Here is a 22,699-nt window from a genome sequence, read left to right as displayed (position 1 = left end):
CGGATCAAGAGTTAGAGCCAAAAAACAAGAACCTGTGATTTCCGCATTTTCTGACCGGTGCTTTTTCCGTCGTCATTTCTCTGCTGTTGGTCCTACGTTGCTTTTGCTGCGTTTTCCGAGTTCCTGGGGGTCCAATTAGTCAGGAAAGGGTCATTTGAATCGAATCTGAGACCAAAAGTTTTTTGCCCAAAAAAAAAGTAAGGCTAACCCCTTTGCATTTTTGGCGAAAATTTTCGCGATTTTGAAAAGTGCTGCAATAAATTCTTTCGTGCACTTTTCCGACGTAATTTTCCGAGAGAAATCGATTGGGCACAGTCCGAATACGCTGCGAGCAACGGATCAAGAGTTAGAGCCGAAAAACAAGAACCTGTGATTTCCACATTTTTTGACCGGTGCTTTTTCCGTCGTCATTTCTCTGCTGTTGGTCCTACGTTGCTTTTGCTGCGTTTTCCGAGTTCCTGGGGGTCCAATTAGTCAGGAAAGGGTCATTTAAATCGAATCTGAGACCAAAAGTTTTTTGCCCAAAAAAAAAGTAAGGCTAACCCCTTTGCATTTTTGGCGAAAATTTTCGCGATTTTGAAAAGTGCTGCAATAAATTCCTTCGTGCACTTTTCCGACGTAATTTTCCGAGAGAAATCGATTGGGCACAGTCCGAATACGCTGCGAGCAACGGATCAAGAGTTAGAGCCAAAAAACAAGAACCTGTGATTTCCGCATTTTCTGACCGGTGCTTTTTCCGTCGTCATTTCTCTGCTGTTGGTCCTACGTTGCTTTTGCTGCGTTTTCCGAGTTCCTGGGGGTCCAATTAGTCAGGAAAGGGTCATTTGAATCGAATCTGAGACCAAAAGTTTTTTGCCCAAAAAAAAAGTAAGGCTAACCCCTTTACATTTTTGGCGAAAATTTTCGCGATTTTGAAAAGTGCTGCAATAAATTCTTTCGTGCACTATTCCGACGTAATTTTGGGAGAGAAATCGATTGGGCGCAGTCCCGATACGCTGCGATCAACGCATCAAAAGTTACAGCCAAAAAACAAGAACCTGTGATTTCCACATTTTCTGACCGGTGCTTTTTCCGTCGTCATTTCTCTGCTGTTGGTCCTACGTTGCTTTTGCTGCGTTTTCCGAGTTCCTGGGGGTCCAATTAGTCAGGAAAGGGTCATTTGAATCGAATCTGAGACCAAAAGTTTTTTGCCCAAAAAAAAAGTAAGGCTAACCCCTTTGCATTTTTGGCGAAAATTTTCGCGATTTTGAAAAGTGCTGCAATAAATTCTTTCGTGCACTATTCCGACGTAATTTTGGGAGAGAAATCGATTGGGCGCAGTCCCGATACGCTGCGATCAACGCATCAAAAGTTACAGCCAAAAAACAAGAACCTTTGATTTCCACATTTTTTGACCGGTGCTTTTTCCGTCGTCATTTCTCTGCTGTTGGTCCTACGTTGCTTTTGCTGCGTTTTCCGAGTTCCTGGGGGTCCAATTAGTCAGGAAAGGGTCATTTGAATCGAATCTGAGACCAAAAGTTTTTTGCCCAAAAAAAAAGTAAGGCTAACCCCTTTGCATTTTTGGCGAAAATTTTCGCGATTTTGAAAAGTGCTGCAATAAATTCTTTCGTGCACTATTCCGACGTAATTTTCCGAGAGAAATCGATTGGGCGCAGTCCGAATACGCTGCGAGCAACGGATCAAAAGTTAGAGCCAAAAAACAAGAACCTGTGATTTCCACATTTTTTGACTGGTGCTTCTTTCGTCGTCATTTCTCTGCTGTTGGTCCTACGCTGCTTTAGCTGCGTTTTCTGAGTTGCTGGGGGTCCAATTAGTCAAGACAGTGTCATTCAAATCGAATCTCAGACCAAAAGTTTTTCGCCCAAAAAAAAAGTAAGGCTAACCCCTTTGTGTTTTTGACGAAAATTTTCGCGATTTTGAAAAGTGCTGGAAGAAATTCTCCTGAGCACTTTTCCGACGTAATTTTGCGAGAGAATTCGATTGGGTGCAGTCCGAATACGCTGCGATCAATGCATCAAAAGTTACAGCCAAAAAACGAGACCTGTGTTTTCGACATATTTCAGCAGGTACTTTTTCCTTCGTTATTTCTCTGCCGTTGATCTGATGCTGTTTTCATCGCGTTTTTCGAGTTCTTGGTGGTTCAATTAGTCAGGAAAGGGTCATACAAATCGAGTCTGAGACGAAAAATTTTTGGTTCTAAAAATGAAGAAAAAACCGACGCTAAATATTGCCACAGAATCTCGCTGCGAGTGAAAATCTAGCCTTGGGATGCTATGTCATGTCTATAAGCTAGATAGTATCGAGCTGGATGGGGAACAATTTTTCCTGGCATGTTCCCTGTCCACCAGGTGAATTACCCACAAATCCTGAATATCCCTGGAATCCTGTAGAAGCAGGTGCTGCTCCAGAGTATATACTACCATTGGTACAAAAAGTACGGCGGAGGAGTGAGATAGAGCATACATGCCACGCCACTGTGCGCACAACCAGTCTTTCTTTCGCTACAACCTAGTTGGCCGATATGTTTTCTTCCATAGCGTTTTTTACTAGTTGCACTGAGTGTGAACCACGGTCTTACATACTGGTACGGCAGCTCCGACGGTGGGGGAAGGGTCCAGAACGTCACTCGTTTTTGCATTTCACTTTCTGACCGTGTTAAGCGCAACGATCTAGGGGTATTTTTTAAAAGTACTAATGGCTTGCTTATGCTGAGAACATAACCTCTATTTTCCAAGTATTGCTGTATACGCTGTACATTGTATCTCTTGATAATAATTACCGTTCAAAGTTTATGTAAGTCGAAAAAAATTATCGCGAGTGAAAAATGGGGAGAGCTTGCGCTGTTCCCGAATGTAACAAACTGCACAAGACTAATGAGCGTTCTATGTTTAAAGTACCGTCTGGCGAAATAGAACGCAAGTTTCCATTTTTTCTAGTGTATCTAAGTTTTGGTTTGAGCGCTAGTGTGTATAGGTCCACACAAAAATAAAGAGAGCTGTAATTTAAAAAAAATGTAGATATAACAATTATGTAAACAAGAAAATATTAATAATATAGATGGGTCTTACATACAGGTCCTGCAACGAACTGAAATTTGAGTGGTGAGGGTAGCCGCGTTATTGTTCAGATTTTTTTTGCCACTACTGGCCACTACGCGGCACTGTCAGTTATTCTATGAATATCAAAAAGATTGGTTAGGGTTCGGCCAAATAATAATAATAAGCTTATGAATAACTCGCAGCGCCGCTCCTGTGGCCATAAGTTGTACTTTTGTTTCGGACGTGAACTGACAACCCCCCACCAGGTTCGTTGCAACACCTGTATGTAGGACCGTGTGTTTGACTAACAACAGCAAACGGTCACTAGTACGAAATAGGTTGCAAGGAATAAGAGCTTTATAAGTTTGTTCACATTAATTTAAGTTAATAAAAGTGTCGTGCTGAGAATACACGTCTAGATCGCAAGCATGTCTATGAGTTCAAATCATAACAGTAATACTGTCACTGTGAGTACTGTCCAATAATTTTCGGTGAGGTTGATTGCATAATGTTAGTTGTCAGAATCGAGTGGACTCTTCCACAGGGATCACGATGATTTATTCCCGCCAACATTAAGGTTTCCACTTTGATTAAAGTGAAAACTTTCTGTTTCATTCAATAGCATACTTAGAATTGTTCGCAATTGTCAAAATTATATATATTTGCAGACGCAAGCCGTAATGGATCCCGAATTCTTATCCAGATTAATTCCACAAAACAAGGAACAAGTTCGACCGGCGTGCAAGAAATGTGGCTATGCTGGTCACCTGACATTTCAATGCAGGAATTTCATAAAGGTTGATCCAAACAAGGAAATAGTATTGGACGTCAGTAGCACGAGCTCTGATAGTGATGAAAATTATCTATCTCCACTGACTGAGTTGCGCGAAAAGGAACTAAAAAAGAAACAGAAGAAAGCAAAGAAAAAGAAAAAGAAGGAAAAGAAGCTAAAAAAAAAATCATCCAAACGCAAACGGTCGAGATCCAGATCTAGATCAGAGAGCTCTGATTCCGAATCCGAATCTTCAGAGAAAAAGAAAAAGAAATACAAGAAAAAGAGTAAAAAATCAAAACACAAAAAACAGAATAAGCACAGCTCCTCCGATTCTGATAGCGACAGCGACTCTGATTGAAATTTTGAACTACCACATGTAATTTTTAGAAATAATGAATTAATATGAACTGATTTAGGAAGTATGTTATTGTAAATATTTAAACTTAGTTTTATACAATTACGTGGTAAATTCGGTTACATCGCTCTATGCGGCATGTGACGATTGAGAATATCGAATTCTGTGGAATAAATATTTTACTTTTTTATATCTGAGCTTTTCATGATCGCCTTGCAATTTCCGAATAATATAATACGTAAGTACTTGCGTGATAACGCAAAATACAATGCGAAAATATAATTTTATAAGGAAATTTCCAGTTCTGGAAAGGAGTTTGTCCACAAGCAATAATCTGGTAATCTGTCTGATTGTACGACGACCAAGATAATAGAAAAAGACTGAATTCGCTACAAAAGGCACCCAATATAATATATTTAATCAAGTAATAAAATACATCGGTGTTAGACACAGTACAATACTGAGATAATCATGTGTTTATATATAATATTTTTTATATATATATATGTATATATATATATATGTATATATACAATTGATTAATTGTAAGATAAGATTAAGATCTCAAGGTAGGTACATATTCAAAACTAACTGTCTAAAAACAAAAAATAATATGAATAATAAATACCTTAAAAGTACATCAATGTTAAATGACTATTGGTACAACAATACTTTACAAGGTACTACCGACATGTACGGCATATCACTTCGGTAATAACTTGTGAAAAAGTTTGTATAGTACTAAAACGTGGTACGAAGAAAATGGTAAAAAATAGTTATCGTTTCTATGATATTTTGTATTCTTGATCTAGTTCGGTTATTTGAAACTTATGAGAACGTGCTCAGCCAAGTGCACCAACTTCTATTTTCAAACTACCGTTATATAAATACGTATATTTTCAACGAATCTGTTTGAAAATAATTTTGATTTCAATTTAATACACAAATAAAATTTCCTCAATTCAACATTTGCATGATTTGATCCATTACCATCGAATTATTCAGGTGCATCAGACTGGGACGATGTTATTTTTGCAAATTGCAACGCGCTAAGTTGACAGTTTTACGATTTATTATCCTATAATTTCAATAATCTGACACGTAAAAGAAAACGCATTTCAACTACGGTCACTTTCCATAAGATATATTGCAATACCTTGGCAGACCATTAAATTAAACTAAAATAAAATGGAAAAAAATGGCTGCACGAGAACGCTAGCTATAGCTGCTTGAATTATACGTGCGATGATACAGTGATTTTGTATTGTTGGAATGACCCAAATAAAAGGTTCAAATTCATTTCATTCCAATCTCTCATAGTTCAGACAAACACACCTCAGTTATTTATCAATTGTATTACAGTACAAAAATATAAATTTTGTTTATTGTAATTAGGTCCGTAAATTTCTGTACACAACGTAAAGCCGAATACACAAAATCATTTATTTTTAATTATAATGACGTTATATAAGAGGAATCTATTGCATAAAAGAAAAATACAGAATGGCAAATCTGAACAAATGTTTGTCCGAACCAATCGCGTCTAATTTATCAAATAGTTCAAGGACTTGTGGCCTCTGTCTTAAGATGAGCTTATAATTTGTTTGATTAAACTTTTCTCTAAGCTGCTCTAAAACTAGCGACCACACGCGTAGACTTTAACTTATATGTGTATGTGCATATGTTTGAATTTATATATACCTATGTATATCTATTTGTAGTATTAAACATAAAATCTATGAAATAAAAATTTGGCTTCTGTGTACAGGCCAGAGTTAATGCTAATATACTATTAAACTAAGAGTAATTAAAGGTTGTACAAATAAACTGACATACATATCATTTATGAAAAATCTGATATATTCTATATTTAATATATAATCTGGAAATGATAATAGACTATGGTTGTTTCTATCAATTATGGCTGTATAGTATAAATTTCAATATTACAATATAATACAAAGTGGTATGTATGTATGTATATATGTGTTTATGTACGTGTGCGTATTGTTGATCCTCCTGAACGAATCACGGATTTTTTTGAATAATTATTCGTAGTATATGTCCAAGATATTCGGCCGCGATAACTAAAAACATTGTAATTAACGTTCGAATTTTAAAAACACACAGCTAGGCAAGATTTTTTGGTTGTCATATTTTGTTTGCACAATGAAGATTAAGAAACTTTGTGAAAATGGTTTTGAATCTTTGGTCCAGACGAAGAATAATACGTTTATATTATAATCTCGATCGGGAGGATCGACATTTAAATCAGCTCTAACAATCTGTGAAAAAACAATCAATGTCTTATTCAAAGAAATCATTTATACGTGAAAAATATTTTTTTGCAGTCAGATGTGTGACCATTTTATTATTAGATATAAAACAATTACTTTCAGCTACCCTTTTTCGCATTAATCATACTACAACAGCTCTAAATTCAGCTTACTTTTTTCCTGTCTGTAAAAACATGTTTGAGCTAGTTCGATGCTCAATTGTAAGACATTATGTTACGTCGTAGACAAATTGGACCGAAGTATCTATGCCTGATGAAAAGTTAAGTATCGATTCACTTTGTATAACAATAGAATGCAATACAAACGTTAACCAATTACGTAATTTAATTACGCGTAACCCCTTACAGTTGCCGTTTGTTCCCTCATGATATTTTCTAAATCCCATGACAAGAGAATCAAAGCGTAGGACAATTACTTGCGTCGTTACGATAATAATCAATAGATGAAACGTGATCTTCTATAAGTATTAATTGAATATATAGCTATATTAATACCAGTGTAAATCGCGTAGAAAAATTATGATGCATTTTGTCACAAGTGAATCGATTCACATACACATGTATAACTATAGATGATAATTTCAATCGCATTTTTAAACTCGCGTGTCACTGGGCTATAGGTTATTACCTAATAATTACAAATTAATTGAGATATCCTGGTCATAAGGTGTCAGATTACTGTCAGAAACGGACGGCTGCATTGTTACTGGAACCGAAGTCGCGTTCGTTGGCGATTGGAGCGGAGTTGACGTAGCTGGTAGGTGAGACGTTGGACTTTCCAGTGAGGAATTCCAGTGGTTTCTTTCAGTACCCTCGCCACCGTCGTCGGATACGATTGAAATATCGGCGATTATGCCACTTTCTAGGAAACGAAACAAAAAACAAACATAATAATAACAACAAGTCAGGTAAAACTTTTGGAATAAGGAAATGAGGCGATTTTTTTCTTTCTCAGTCAACTCACCGACGCTGCACTGACTGTTCAATGTGGTGCTTCGGTGATGCGGACGAGGACTTGTGTCCAGCCCTAAATGCAGCGTTGCTGTGGGTCCGCTGCTCCCGCCACTGCTCGATGAAGAGCTAACAGAGATTACGCTGTGTGGCCTTCGACTACAGCGACCAGAATCCTCCGAAACTGAGACTGCTATGGAGTTTCTGAACCTCGGAGCTGTTTGTCGATAAATAAATATTACACTTGCAGTAAAAATATGATTTTTATACAAACGTTGGTAAAAAAATAGTCGTCATTGGTTTTTAGACAAAAATAACGCCAGAAACAAATCGGTGTATACCGTATACATACTTTTGGAAAGCTGAGCAACGCTGATCGAACGATCGTTGATCTGGTCGGCACTTGGCCTGATGTCAAGACACGGTTTGTTGCCAATGCCCATACTCGACATCTCTGCCAGGCGCACTTCTGTAATATCATAATAATATTCAATTAGTGGCAAAGGAAAAAAAGTGAATTGAAAAACCAGTGTGAAATCATGTAATTATACTGTACAAACAGAGTGTATGAGTTTACCTCTGTTTCGGAGCGCCTGTTTCCAGAGAAGATTGCTAAGCTCCTCAGTCCAGGTCTTTTTAATATCTTCGTTGGCACATTGCAAGGTGTAGGTATCCCCGGGTTTTCTCTTGCGGAACCAGATTTCAAATTTAGTCGGTGAATCGGCTATCACAGCTGTCAATCCTATGTCAGTCGTTTTGATGCTATTTTTGTAGATATATATGTCAAGGTTCTGGAATTGGTAAAAATAAAATAATAGATACAATTTGTACAGCATCGAGTTTTCATTTTTTAAAAATAATTATCACTATAACAATGGGCATTTCCGTACCTTTCTATCCGGGAATCTTCTGGCCTTGCTGAACAGTATCAGATCCTCGAAAAGAAACACTTGTCTCAGGCACTTTTTACCCTTTCCTTGCCAAACGAGGAATTCGTTTTGCCTTAGCAACCTCCCCTGTTCCTTGACGTTAACCTGGAGAGAGAGGGAATGAGAAACCGAGATAAAGATTTGGTAACTAAAATGACGAATGCACAATTCATCTATAAATGCGAAGTGACAAAAGTAAATAAAGAAAGAATACTTACGTCACAATCTCGCAGAGAGTCCATAGCAAGGAGATCGTTGCCATGGCGTAGTTGGAATCGTACCATTTGTTCGGCGGCTCTCAGATCCGCTTCCCCCTCGACGAGAGGTTTCGGTTCTTCTTCCTTTTCCTCTTTGTCTTCTTTCTCGTCTTTATTGGCTATCTGATCGGAGAGATCGGTGCCAGCTTTGACGAGCTGCTGCAAAAGCAGAGCGTATTTCCCCATCCGCTGCACCGGTTTCAGCAAGTAGCTCGCCAAGTCCATCTTATCTCCAAGCTCCAACTGTTTTGTTTTGAAAAATGCTGTCCCATACTCGGCCATCAGAGAGTCAGAGTTGGGCTTATTTTTGTTGTAAAGTGCGTAAAGGTAAAACTTTTTCTCCTGTAAAACGAAAGGCCGTAATTAGCTGAAGTTGAGTGGCAATATTCTAGTGACGATACTAACTAATTAAACCAGAATAATCAATGCTAAATTCAATAAGTTAACTTACGTGTCTTATGAAGCACTGTCCAACGAACATTGGACACTGTTCGCACTGTTCTAATTCCCGGAGGAAATGTTGGCTATGAAATTCGTATATTTTTTCAACATTGCCAAATATAACGTTCCTCTGCCCCCGAAGAGCCTGCGGAATGTCTTCCCGCACCAGTTCCGGAATGTAATTCTGTAGTTTCAAAAGAAAATGAAATTTAAGTCCATAAATATTACCAAACGAGTGAGTTATTTTAATCTCGAGGAAAGTCGATTCAAAAACTGCCATTATACCTACAAACTGTCTAGACTACAAGTTTGTTATTCTTGATGTATTACCTCTATTATGTACTCAAGTGATTTCACGTAATCTCGTTCAGTCTGTATCATCTCCCTCATTATGAGCAGTATTGTTCTGTAAGCACGGAAACATTTCGTTAGTTATATGATATAGAAACGGAAAATAATTAGTTTTGTGTTTCTTCGATAAAACAAAAATTGATGCAAGGACATGGCAGTAGATTAATAAGTAAACTATATGTAGGTACTTATATTATCAAGCAATAAAATTCAATTGCTCGTATAAAATCCGTAATCCATCCGTTGGTAGAGAAAATTGAAAAAAATAAAATCAAATAATTATTTAACGTTTCTCTGCGTCTTATAAACATACAAAAATTGGATATTTTTCCACGTACAGGTCCCAAGAGAAAAAAAAAAAAAATCTTCTACTTCACAGAAAGCGTCATGGAGATAGAAAATGTCGAAGAGACAATAGCTTCCAGCAATAATCGATGAAGAAATTTACTTTATAAAAACGTTTACACGTAAGATGTTTTAATATTTGCGTCACAACATACTTCTTAGCTTTCATTCCAGGCGCAATACTGGGTGCTCGGTGCAGGTGCGAATTGACGGGTGGTTTTGCAAGGCGTCGAGGCGCCGGTGATCGGGGCGGTGAACGTGGTGGAGAGGAGTCAAGAAGCTGTTCGGCGCTTTCGCGAAGCTCGGCGATGTTGTCGAGGGCAGGACGACCGCCGTTTCCTGATCCCGAACCGACGCCGCCGTCAACGGGACAGGAACAGGAAGCGCTGTCGCTGTCGTCCCAGGAAGTGCCTGAAGTAAATCGAAATAAGAAAATGAATTACAGGATAATTATTATTCGGCGATTAATCGCAGCATTGTTTCCATAAAGAAAAATCCCTGATAACTAACGTTTCGTCAGGCTGTCGTCCCAGGAAGCGGCAGATCCGGTAGCGGCGAAGGATCTTCTCCTGGCAGGACTTCCGGGAGCTGATTGAGACCTCGTCAACTCGAGAGCTTCGGCGCACCTGTTTCTGGCTACGCGACACTGCTCCAGGAGTGATTCGTTGCCGAGTTTTTCAGCGAGGGTAACCATCTCGGCGAAATGTTCCTGGGGAAGCGGCGGCCTCGCCATAAGAAACTGCTGGGCACGACGATCGCCGACCACCCTCGTAGCCTCCAGTGCCCATTCGTAGGCTCGGTCCAGGAGCAGAAAACATCGCGAAGTGTCCTCCAGACGCTCCCTCGTGTCCTCTAGACGCGAACCGAAACCACGTAGATGCTGTTTCAGGGAACGCGCCAACTCCCGGAGACCGCTCGTGTTCGCCGCCTCCGCGAGGTCGCTACCCTTGTCCAGGTGTTTCTGAAAAGAGAGTAAAATAAGGGAGAATTAAACGAAGGTTAGCGACAATCGACGGGTGGGATTCACGTTTGAAGACCATTTGGCATTGTCGCAGCTGAAACCTATTTTCGCCTTTTTCACATTTCAGAGATCCGAAAACACGAGGTGTCGAAAAAACGTCATCTACGACACGCGATGCGATTCAAGAGGGGAGGAGGTGACATCTGCTTTCAGAGGTTTTTAGGGACATTGAGGTTTCGCCCTGATGCGCAGAGGTATTAGCGAGGAAATCAGGAGGAAGCGGTGAATGTCGGATTAATAAAAAAAAGCCGACAATACCGAGGATCGATAATGATGCGGGATGTTTCGAATTTGTAAGGGTTCTTTTGATACTGCGGGTTCACCCTCGATGGCGATGGAACCTAAGGGGGTACACAAGCGTTCATTGGCCGATTAATCATCGATCATCTTCGCGGTCGGGGAGCTTTTGTGATATCACATGGAAAGAAAGAACACATGATGAACCAAAAGGGGATGTAACCGAACAATAGACGAGCCAGGATGCCTCCATCAACTGTAACGACCATCGGCTGCTCATCTTCGTACATATAAATTGTACTCGATTAACGATAACTTCTGTTAGGATTAAACGTTGATCGAGCGACTATTTGGTACAATTTTGTGATAGGTATTTTGTCAGTGTCTCAGTCGTCTAGCGTAGCTACTTGAAAATGCGAAAGTTTTTTTTTTTTTTTTTTTTTAACATATATAGGCAAACTCGGTGAATAAAGACGAATAAGAAACCGCAAATTACCTTGAAGACGATCATGCATAGATCCTTAGCGGATTTACGCGAATGTAATAATATATGTACGTACATACACAGACATATCGTGATAATCGCGATATCTGATTGACGGTGAGCGTGCTGTATGAGAGGCTGAATAACGCGAAGCTGAACGGTGCAAAAGTGAAGAAGTTAATTTCCCTCGTCACCGGAAATAGCCAGAGGCCGTACAAATCGACGCGTTATACACGCGGGGTTTGATTTCTCCCGGTTCTTCGGCTTATTGTTAGAGGACGTAGTCCGGCAAATTTGTTTTTCACATACCGAGAGAAATTTTTTAGTTTCAGTCACTCTAAGCACAGTCCTTAACTGTATAATAATTTTTTACCATGACCGAAAATTAGAGTTCCGGAAAGATACGAAGTGAAAACGAGTTTTTGCAGCACTAACCAAAAAATGCGGTATTATCGAATACAACTTTTTTTTTTTTCATTTTCAACAATGTTTAAACCGCTATCGTAACCAAAGAAATTTTGCTAAAAATTTTTTAAAGCTACCGTAGCAATAAATGAAATACTTGTCACAATCGGTGAACACATTTCAATGGCATAAACTGTGCGAGCCGCAAACTTCGTAGTACAAGTTACAGCCGTGTGAGCTCAGGGAACCGGAAAATCTGTTCATTGTCAGCGATACGCTTGGACGGAGGGACGAGCACGCGTCGTGTTCACCTTAATCGCAAACCTCGGTTGAAACATGCTTAGAAATTCGCAATTTTCCCCTCTTGCGAAAGTCGGAGGACGCTAGGTACACATACCTAGTTGGAATTCAAATCACGCATCGAATAATTACAAAGGGAATCGCTTAGCGTTCTCAGGAGCTTTTTCCCACCCCTTATCCTCCTTTATTGTACAAGGGTAGAAAAATCCGACCGGCCCAGTTTCCAGTCGCGTGTCCTTTGCAAGCTCGTAAATATTACGGTCAACCACAATGAGCCTGGTAACGATGTTTGATTAGGGGAATTTTATTCGGTCATAAATATAGAGAAGAGCACCGAGAAGAATCGAAAGTATCAAATTAAATTAAACATTGTATTTTTAGGAGGGAGGGGGGGGGGGGGGGGGAGGATGAAACTTGCGGGTCTTGTTTGCACTCTGCGAGAAAACCGCATGTTGCGGTTTGGGCATGAAATATGGGCCGCCCTTTCGGCACGAGGGAAAACTTTCGGGCTGAACGATCCCCGTCCCCCTTTTCTCTGTCTCTTGGGGGGGATATTTTATTTTTGGGGCTCCATAAATCCCAATTTCCACGCCATCGTGCGCGTAGATAGTGTATCTATATGCAAGTCGACGGATGAACGAATGCATTGTGAAAACGCCCAAGTGCGGGGCGTGAAAGGCACTTAACCATATGATACAAACAAGCTGGGGTAGTTATTGAATTTGGTAAATTTAATACACGTGCCGGCGTACATATAAGCTGAAGCTGGCTTACGAGGGCTACGATATATAAACAAAGGGGGCGCCGGAAATTGTTTATCGAAATTCTCTCTTGTTTATATGGAATTTGTTTCTTACGGAAAAATTAAGACCGATAAAGCTATGATTAAAATTCGCCAAGTCTCTTGACGAAAGTTCGAGAAATTGCGATTTAACCGCACTATACAATTTACAAGAAATTAGCATGTTCATTGGACTAATATGCGTTCGACGTTCACTCGTTAACGTGTGTATAGACATAAAAACGAGCCACTATATCTGAGTCAAGGTCTGATTACATTGAGGCATGTTTAATTAAAACAGACATATTGTTATTATATACCAGAGAGTATATTGCAATGAAATTAGAAGCGAGGAAAAGAAAAATCTGCTGTATTATATTTATAGGTACATACACATTGTGCAAATTCATTTTCGAACGTACACGATCGTTCAGAATCTGAACAACTTTCCATACGCGTATAGGTATGTATAACATACTTTGCTAAGATTGATGAATGTATGCCTGTAGCAAAAGTAAAAGACTGTACACCTGTGCCGAAAGGAAGAAAAGAAACGATGTTAACGGAAAAAAAAGGCGAAAGGAATGAGGACGAATTTTACAGCACGTCATGCGATGTGTTGCGCGACTCGAACAGCAATTTCAATTTTTTATTTGGAATGTGAACCAGTTTGCTTACAATAATCGTGTTTCCATCATTTCATTTCGGAAGGTTTTGCACGATTATTTTCGTGTCTGTACGTGACGTGTGGGATTTAGAAGCGATTACTTTTTCTTTATTGGTTATCGTTAAAAAAAGCAAAATTAACGGTTTCGTCTAATTCTCACGTTCATTATACAAGAACAAATGTTTCGTTACGTGGGCAAATTAAAATCACGTATACAAATCGGCGTGTAAAATAATTATCATTTATACAATATGCATAAATGAATTTATACTTCGGTGATTAATCAACAATTTATAGTATAATTGGAAAGAACATGTAAAGATAAATAAAGGTTAATGGATTCAAGACTGATCGGATCCTTCAGAGTATCTAGATAATCTAATCGTCAAGTAAAGAAGTAAAGTATTCACCATGTACGAATTATTCAAAATTTATAAAAATTTAAAAAAAGTTGCCAACTAATTCTCGCTAAAAGCACGAAGTTTATGTCGGGCTGAATCATGTCAGAAAACATATTCCGCAGCGTCCTTCTACCTCTATCTATAATTCGAGCGTGCATCTGCAGTGAGCAAAGTTCGCTACGGGAGAAAGCTATAATAACGAGTAGGAGATGAAATGGTTTTGCAAAAATGCACAAAGGTTACCGACTGACGTTTACGAAAGACATAACGAAGTCGACGAAATCGGCTGCTCAACGTCGCAGAAATTGACAGAAAATGAGTACCTGTATGTGCACTACCGGTTGTTCGTTTGTAAGAAATCATTGTAATCCAGTCAAAATAGGTCTGAATTAAAAATATTCGGGATATGACTACACTTTTGTGTACAGGGGTTTTCGTGTCTCTGCAGGAATTCAAATCTGAAGTCATTTTTGAGCTGCAAAATCGACGTTTCGAGAAAACAGCAAAATTTGACGTTTTTCATGGTTTTCTGAAAAACTGGCATCGATAGATGAAAAACGACTTGACCATCGTGTAGAGCGGAAAATTCTACATCGAATTATGTCCTCGTATGTCGAAAATTGAGTCGGATTAACAAGTTGAGAGAAAAGAAATTATGTCACTAAAATTCCCCAGATACCGTCGATAAGTAGAATTTCTTTCTTATCAATTTGTTAATCCGACGTCGTTTCCGACATATGAGGATATAATTTGATGTAGAATTTTCCGCTATACACGATGATCAAGTCATTTTTCACCTATCGATAGCAGTTTTTGAAGAAAACGTAGAAAACGTTAAATTTTGCTGTTTTCTCGAAACATGCGACTATGCGGTTCAAAAATGATTTCATATTTGAATTCACGAGGTTCGGTAAACCCTGTAGACAAAAATGCAGTCATATCCCGAATACTTTTAATTCCCACCTATTTTGACCGGACTATTCGAGACGAAGGACTCGATAATTCAAAGATGTTCGAATAAAGATGAAGAGGAAACAAGGTCCGTTTAGTGAGCGTCGATTACGCTTAAAAAGCAAGTGTGAGGACGGTTACGACTCGTTAAGGTAATTACAATTGACCTTAAAATTGCGATTCCTGTCGCAACAATCATCGAAAGGCAACGCCGAATGGGATATTATCCAAAGTATGGGTTGCTGACCGACAGGAATGCCGGTAAGGAAAGTTGCGTGGACACACTGCCGATCTCTGTAATATCCTCTATGATGCAGGAATTATTGGTGCCACTGAACCGTAATCTCGCGTTTCTTTTCAAGTGTTCGTATATTCGGCCAATCGAGTAGCAAGGAAGCTTTGTGAAAGAGTCATTAGTTCTCTGTCCTTTTCCCTCGTCGGACGCTCGACGTATACCATAAAAAATTTCACTCGGACAAAGAATTTCGGGTCAGGATGATCGCGTGTGAAATGAAACTTCCAAAGTCTCCGGGGAAACTAAGAGAGCATCGAAACTCATTCCTCGTGATTGATGTTTCGCGTTGTATCCAAGAACTTGGATTTTCATTCGACGGACGGTCATTTTTAGATCTTCTAAATTTCGGATCGAGTCGCTAATTACCGACTTTCCACTAATTTTGTCGCAATGTAAATGCAGCAAGTTCCTTCCTTCGGATAAAAGAGCAAGAAGATGCGAATGATGATGATGATGATGACGATGATGACGATGACGACGAAGAAGCAAACAGCTGTGACTTTCACTCGCGGTAAATCTCGCGAATCCTGACGGCGGTTTTCCGACTGAAATAAATCCATGCGAGGCAGCTATTGCGACATAAGACGTCCGCATTCAACTCTCGTTAACTTTCCGCCTGGACGTTGACCACCTTGTCAATCAGGGATTTTCTCCTCCTGCAGGTGCCGATCGAGAAGCAAAACGATTCTATGTCATCATTTTCTCACGATATTTTTTGCCCCAAGATACAATCGCTTTAGGATTTTGTCGTGCAAGTACCTAGCACAGCTAGGAACGAATAGAGATCAACGTTTCACGCTTCGCGGCAATTACAATTGGAATTTGTCGCTAATCGCAAGATCGAACCTCGAGAGAGAAAAATGTGTTATTCAATCATCGTCGGAATATTGGAGCGAATCTCCAGCTGATTTGTGTCATGCATACAGTGAGAACAATTTCGTTTGTTACGGTAACTATAAAAATTGAGTAAAACAGGTATCGTTGAAAAAACTGTTTGTATTGCTACATTTTTCGATTGTGGTAAAAAATGAAAATAGTTAAGAACTGAGCCGGTAACCGGAACTAAAAATTTCTCACAGTGTATATTCAATAAAATCGTATGATTTATAAATTAAATGTAACAATTTTTTTCTCAATTTCATATACTTCGATACAATATTTTCTTCTTATAATTTTTAAATTTTATTTTAAAAAAGTTGAATAATTTTTTTAGCGAACCTAATTGAATCGCGTTTTATTATCCGGGACCGTCGTGCTGCAGTAGACGAGTCACTGTATATGATTGAATAATCAGCTGGAATACTGCAGGTAGGCAAGGTAAGGTTATACACGACAATCTTATACGGGGGGAAACTTTAACGGGAGAGAAAGATCTCGGCTCAGGTGGATGGATATATAGAAGGTAAAGAGAAAGGTTGCCGCAACCTAGGAAATATTTTCTATGGGAAAAGCTATAAGTCGATTTGTAAAAAAATTTCAAGAGAACGAGAAGAAAATACATATATAGACATAATAAACGAATTCGGATTAAAATCGATCGCACAGTCATACCTGCTGTTACCAAATACAGAGAATCAAGACCAATTAGCACAGAGATATTATAACGGTGGTAAAGATCGATTGGGATTTTTTTTTTTTTATCAATGCAAGTAGTTTATCGCATTGCATCGAATCTGCCGATTCGAGTCGCGTGTAAAAGATACCTGACTCACAATTTATATTTTATTTTACGATTTTGCGAAATTTCACACACACACAGACACAAATATTTGTTGAAAAAGGACAGTATCTCCTATTCGTTCGACGAAGAAGAAAAAATTAGCAAATGTAATTTTAAGAAAATTGTTTCTCCAAAAATAGATACTTTTCATTAATTTATTTACCAGATAGTCGCATATCGTTTGCAAATTATTAGAATGTATTTAAAAATAACAAAAATAGAAGATACTAGAAGCGTAAAAAAAAGCTTATACACATCGATGCTTCGTTTTTAATCGTTTTTCAACTGTTTGAAAATCTAGTTGTTTCATTTCGATTTAACTCTACGACAACTGCGATTTTCTAAAAATTCCTTAGGGCACTTATTATCATAGATTAAAATTGATAAAAACTGTCGAGTTTCGTACGTATCGATTAGCTATTAAAAAAAAAAAAAAAAAAAAAGAACACGTAAAATAACCGATCGAATAAAATGATTTTCACGACAAAAACGCGCGTTCATTCGATCATAGTCGGAGAACAGCTGACCCTTTGAAAATGCGACGATTCATCGGGTATATAATAATAACAGCAGCTGTATGCCGACATTGTATACACGTACCTAGGTGTGTATTTAATCCCTGTATTACAAGCTGTACGAAATTGATGAAATATTTCCGCTGCACGAGTAGAAAGTATACAATGGACCCAAGTGACAGGCACTACACGCACGGGGCATTAAGTAATAGAAATCGAGAAGTGTGTGCACACAGTTACGAAGGCCCGTAACAACGTTTAAGGTCCAGGTGTCGGGATAATGGATAAAATCGCATTCGAGTTCGCCGTTGACCCAAGGCTTCTAATTTCGCCGTTTGAAATATGAGATTCTGCAAGGGAGGCTGACCCACCATGGAGCGGGGTTGAAGTTCCAAAGGTGCCGGATTTAGAATATATTCACGGAGAAAATTCAAGTAAAGAAATCAAACTACGAGGAAACGTCGGAGTTGCGAACGGTCCGAAACGAAAGCGAAAAGTTACGAAGTGGCAAGATTCCGAAAGGGCGAACACTGAGAAAAATTTCATTTCTCACAGTGACTAGAAAAATTGAGTAAAACAGGTATCGTTAAAAAAGACTGTTTGAAGATTTTTACGTTCGGAATCCTGCTCATTCTGATTTTTTACACCCTCTCGTCGAGTAAACCAGGCGAGTGTGTGAACATATTTTGTTATAATTTACGGAACTTTCCTCCATCGAAACTTTAATTTTCGTAACTTTGCTGTATCGTACCTTGAATTATCAGAATCATAAATTTCGGAACTTTGTCGTTTCCTCAAATTTTTCGTTTCTTCACTTCAAGTTTCACCACCAAATAAATCGTAATCAGGCGCTTTTGGTACTTCAACCCTGTCCCCCCCAGCACGAGTAGAGTTACATTAAAATCCATAGCACCCAATCATTGCAATTATTGCACAAAGGTTAATTGGCGGGGAGGGTCAGACGTTATTTGCCCCTGCCTTCGACGACGACGACAATAATAATAATAATTACTGCATCCGATCGGGAGAACTTTGCGATTCGCACGTGCAGAGTGCAGTGAGTGCACGGGATGAAGTTTCGTCTGAATGTTCTGCGACCGATCGAGATCACAAGGACTGGAAACCGGCGTTTCCTCGCTCCCTCTACTTGTCCAATTACCCGACGACTGCATCGAGAGTGATGCACTTTTGCGCTGCACCAACGACGATTGAATAAATGCTCCTAGTGGGTATTATACACAATAAGGTACGAGCCGCGTGTATCGGTACAATAGATTTGCTCGAGAGGAACAGATGTCTTTCAATCGTGTAACCGGGAGGGAATAAACGACGAAAATTGTACTCGTGTGCCGATTGTTTATTAAAAAAAAAAAACGTACACACACACACACGCACGCACATAGTCGGTATTTAAGATCATGTTAATCCGAGCGTAATTAACCTTGTTTAATTAATGATCTACATGTTTGAGAGTCAATTTGATTGAGATATTTTTCGAGTAGATAAATCAGTCAAACTTTTATCGAATTTTGAAAATCTCAAAGACATCAAGGCTTTGCAACAAGCACGATGAACACGAGTCGGTATAGATTTTGGAAATTGACAGATGCGTTTATTCTCTGGGTGATGATATAAAGCGTTTCAGGATCATTGGCGTTGTGATTCAGTTGCGCGGCATGCGAAATTTTACGTAGAAATAAGGCCAAGTCGTGCGCGTAATTTTACAATGCTTGTAGTTGTGTGTAACACTATTTTCGTTTTTTGTTGTTTTTTGTTTTTTTTTTTCGTAACGGACATCTTTTTTTCTATTCATCAACCTTGGTTCCAAATTTATCGCTATAATAAATACCTCGGCATTTTTCGCCCGAGGCCGTGACTCCGCGAGTTACGTAAATTGTTCGTGGACAATTCATCTTCCCAAGCAGTGTAAAATAATGTTGTTGTAAAAGAAAAGAGGAGAGAGAAGGAAAGAAAATTAAACGGTCACAGCTAATTTTAACATTCGTAAATAACGATACATGAGTTTCGTGACTAATATGGCGAGAAATTTTTATGGCGTATTATACAGGTAGGGAAATATATTTTACGCGTTCGAGCGTGAAAACTTACGTCATTAATTAACAGGACACAAACGGTATAAATTTGCGTGATAGATTTTTGCCAATTCTTGGTTTAAATACATCCAGTTAACGATGCAATTCCGATTACAATGTTATAGCCGCTGTTTTCCGGTTCTTCGATAACGTTATACTCAAGCGGTTATTAAATTATTCAATTATAGGTCACATTTAAAGCGCAGATTTAACTCACAAGTCACGGTGCCGCGTAACTTTCTAATTAATTCTATTAGCGAAGGTTTAGATGATTATCAAATTAACTGGGACAAAACATAAGAAGAGACAAGTGCGTGCAACGACGCTGTGTAATGTAAGAATTAATTTTATTGCACTGTATAGAACGAAAAGAAAACAAAAAATTAAAGAAAAAAAAAAGAAGGGATTTGCAAGCAAATTATCTACAGCTAAGAAAATCAATGATACAGAATTAATAATTTGTTGTTGAATTTTAACTATTAATGGACGTGGAATTTGAATCGGAAAATTTAACTGCGGTCGGTTTCTTTGACACTTTTAACTGGACACCCTTTATACTCGAGTGCGTTAAACGCACTGCATGACCAAGTATAGTTACCGAGAGGTACGTAAGTATATACAACAAGGTTGAGAGGTATGCAATTAGGTTACTCGGTGAATTTCGTCATTATTTCAAAGCTAGAGAGTCAGCGGCCTGACAAACGTGCCATTTTCGTTATTACGAAGCGTGCGAAATTTTCCTTGAACACGGAATCCGTAAAAAACATAGAAAAAAAAAAGGTAGGCGTGTTTGATTCAACTTGCCCGTTACAGTCTTGGCATTTTACAGAGAGGTCGGATGGTTATCGGTTTATCATTCGTACGGTTGCCCCGCGTCCTTCAAACGCCCTTATTATTTAAAGCTCAAGTTTTAAAGCTCCGCGCGAACGACGAGCAACGCTCTGCAAAGTTACAATGATTTGGATCAGGTGCTGAAAAACGAATTCAAAGTTTTTCATTTTTTCTTTTTGCGTTAAAAATTGTTTGATTTATCGTAACAGACGTCAAAGGAACGATTTACTGTTAGGTGCAGAAATTCAGCGCGCTGATGGGTTCTTTGAACTTCCGTCTTAACGATCGTTCTGCTGCATATCGGCTCACGGTGAAAGTGAACGTCGAACTCGAAAATTACTAGTCGCTGTAAAATTGACCGAACACGATAATCGGTCATTCATATTTCTCGATAGTTGGCCTACAGCTACAGTAATAGAATCAAAATTACAACGATCATCGGCGCACAAATTTACCGGTTTTCAAATTTCAAACGGTATATATATGTATATAATGCCCGGGGAATTTTCACGTCTCACCGACGGTTCAACGGTTCGAGTTAATCGCGAGAAACCGACCGTAAGTGAAAGTGTACCCTTTAAACATCTCGTGCAAACTAGGCGTGTGTGCGTGAAAATTTTCTTTCGATGCATTATGTGCATAAATAAATGTAACGACATCGGGATCGATTAGAAATACGCCGGAGAAAAAGAAAGAAGAAAAACGACGACCGGATGTAAGCGCGCGATTGGTAGAGGAAATCAGACTCACTACACTGACAATGAGAGAAATTTTAAGGGCCCTTTACCGCTCGGTCCTTAACTATTTTCATTTTTTACCATGATCGAAAAATATACTTCTGGGTAGAAAATGAAAATTAGTTTTCTAGGTCTTACCGGAAAATCTAGTAACAGCGCGAGTTGAAACTCGAAAGTGAAAGAGTAAATTTGCAAATTCAATTACAAGCTTATACGAATACAAAGACAGCAAAGTGGGTGAATATTAACGTTCGGTCATTGATCGCTGGATAATATTTTTTCTCACGTCTTTGTTGCAGAAAATTCTTGCTGTGCGTTCAGAAATAGAACGAGTCAAAAGTCAAAACGGTAATAGCAGCGTTGTCGTTTAATTTTCACACCGCGTCGATATTTTTACAAAATAACAATGTCACGGTAATTATCTCCGGCACCTATATCAGTGTTAACAGAAGAACAACAACAAGTTATAATTTGTGTAATCTCGAGCTCGTTTCGTTGTTTTAAATATACCCGAGACGCAATTAGCTCGAGTATAATTATAACGATGGTAGTAAAATTTATCTTCCTCGTCTAATAATAACCAAAAATATAGATAGCCAATGAAAGTTTCTTACAAGTTTTTACTTGGAAAAAAACTATTTAGAAAAAAATATCTTAAACGCGCGGTATCAGAGGATTCCTCCCCCCGCCCTCTCCCTTTAACAAAAAAGAGGCTAATTGTTTTCTCCCGGAGTTTAATCGCCTAAACAGGATGCGCATGAAACACTGACACCCTAACGTGCTTCGAATAACTCACGCGAAGAAGCCGATCGTTACTGGAGGAAAGAATCGCTTGTCGATTCACGACGTTAAAGTGCAAATTGATGTCAGAACTTATCGTCATTCAATTCGCGTCGCCTGCCCGTTGCTTTACGGCGATTGTCTTTGCCGGTAGTGAAAAACCAACAGTAAACTAGCCGGTTATTTTGGTTCAGTGGGTCACTCATCGCCCGCGCCGATTATTATAACAAATAACAGGGCGTGGTTCGCTGTTTGCTTTTAGCTAACGTTTATTTTCGGAATCGGGACAAATTTAGGGACCGAAATGCAATTACGAAATGATTAGAATTTTCTTGGGAGGAGGATCGGAAGAAGAATAGAAACATCCTAGGATTCGAGGTTCGCGGTATATTAAATTTTCAAAGATTTCAGACGAAATTTACAGAATTTTGAAACGAAAAATAAAACAAGCTTGAACGAATAGATCCGAAATATTAAATTTCTGATGATTCTACGTACATTTTGGCTTCTCACATTTTCAGCTAATTTTTTTCTTTTTCGACATTTCTCTATTTTTATTATTTAACTTTATCTTTAGGTTTGCCGCAAATTTTTTAGGGTAAAAATTTCATGACGATTCCAGGTTTTCCAGGACTTGAGACCTAGTTTTCCACGACATTTTCCCACTTCTAGCAAGTTAATAAAACCTAAATCGTTCAACTTATTGATTCTACATTCTATTCGGATTCAATTTGAATTGAAAA

The 22,699-nt window shown here is 38.7% G+C and overlaps 2 protein-coding genes across 2 annotated transcripts in view; one reads left to right on the top strand and one right to left on the bottom strand.

Moving 5' to 3' along the window:
* Positions 1-3,309: 3,309 nt before the first annotated feature.
* Positions 3,310-4,358, top strand: LOC107224436 (protein SREK1IP1). Its single transcript, XM_015664486.2, has 2 exons — positions 3,310-3,505; positions 3,707-4,358. Exons 1-2 carry the CDS (start codon positions 3,467-3,469, stop codon positions 4,169-4,171), a joined length of 504 nt encoding a protein of 167 aa, XP_015519972.1. The 5' UTR covers positions 3,310-3,466; the 3' UTR covers positions 4,172-4,358.
* A 199-nt stretch (positions 4,359-4,557) lies between these two features.
* Positions 4,558-22,699, bottom strand: part of LOC107224435 — a 192,503-nt gene continuing 174,361 nt past the window's right edge. Inside the window, exons 14-23 of the mRNA XM_046732611.1 lie at positions 10,249-10,699; positions 9,894-10,149; positions 9,373-9,448; positions 9,053-9,226; positions 8,563-8,943; positions 8,306-8,449; positions 7,993-8,206; positions 7,768-7,884; positions 7,429-7,632; positions 4,558-7,326 (exon numbers count right to left, since the gene is read on the bottom strand). Coding sequence (XP_046588567.1) covers positions 7,100-7,326; positions 7,429-7,632; positions 7,768-7,884; positions 7,993-8,206; positions 8,306-8,449; positions 8,563-8,943; positions 9,053-9,226; positions 9,373-9,448; positions 9,894-10,149; positions 10,249-10,699 — 2,244 coding nt within the window. The 3' untranslated portion in view covers positions 4,558-7,099. The remainder of the gene's footprint in view (positions 7,327-7,428; positions 7,633-7,767; positions 7,885-7,992; positions 8,207-8,305; positions 8,450-8,562; positions 8,944-9,052; positions 9,227-9,372; positions 9,449-9,893; positions 10,150-10,248; positions 10,700-22,699) is intronic.

Source organism: Neodiprion lecontei, chromosome 2, assembly GCF_021901455.1.
Source record: "Neodiprion lecontei isolate iyNeoLeco1 chromosome 2, iyNeoLeco1.1, whole genome shotgun sequence".
Classification (NCBI taxonomy): Eukaryota; Metazoa; Arthropoda; class Insecta; order Hymenoptera; family Diprionidae; genus Neodiprion; species Neodiprion lecontei.
The sequence above is the reverse complement of the archived record's forward strand: the minus strand, read 5'-3'. Positions and strand labels throughout refer to the sequence as shown.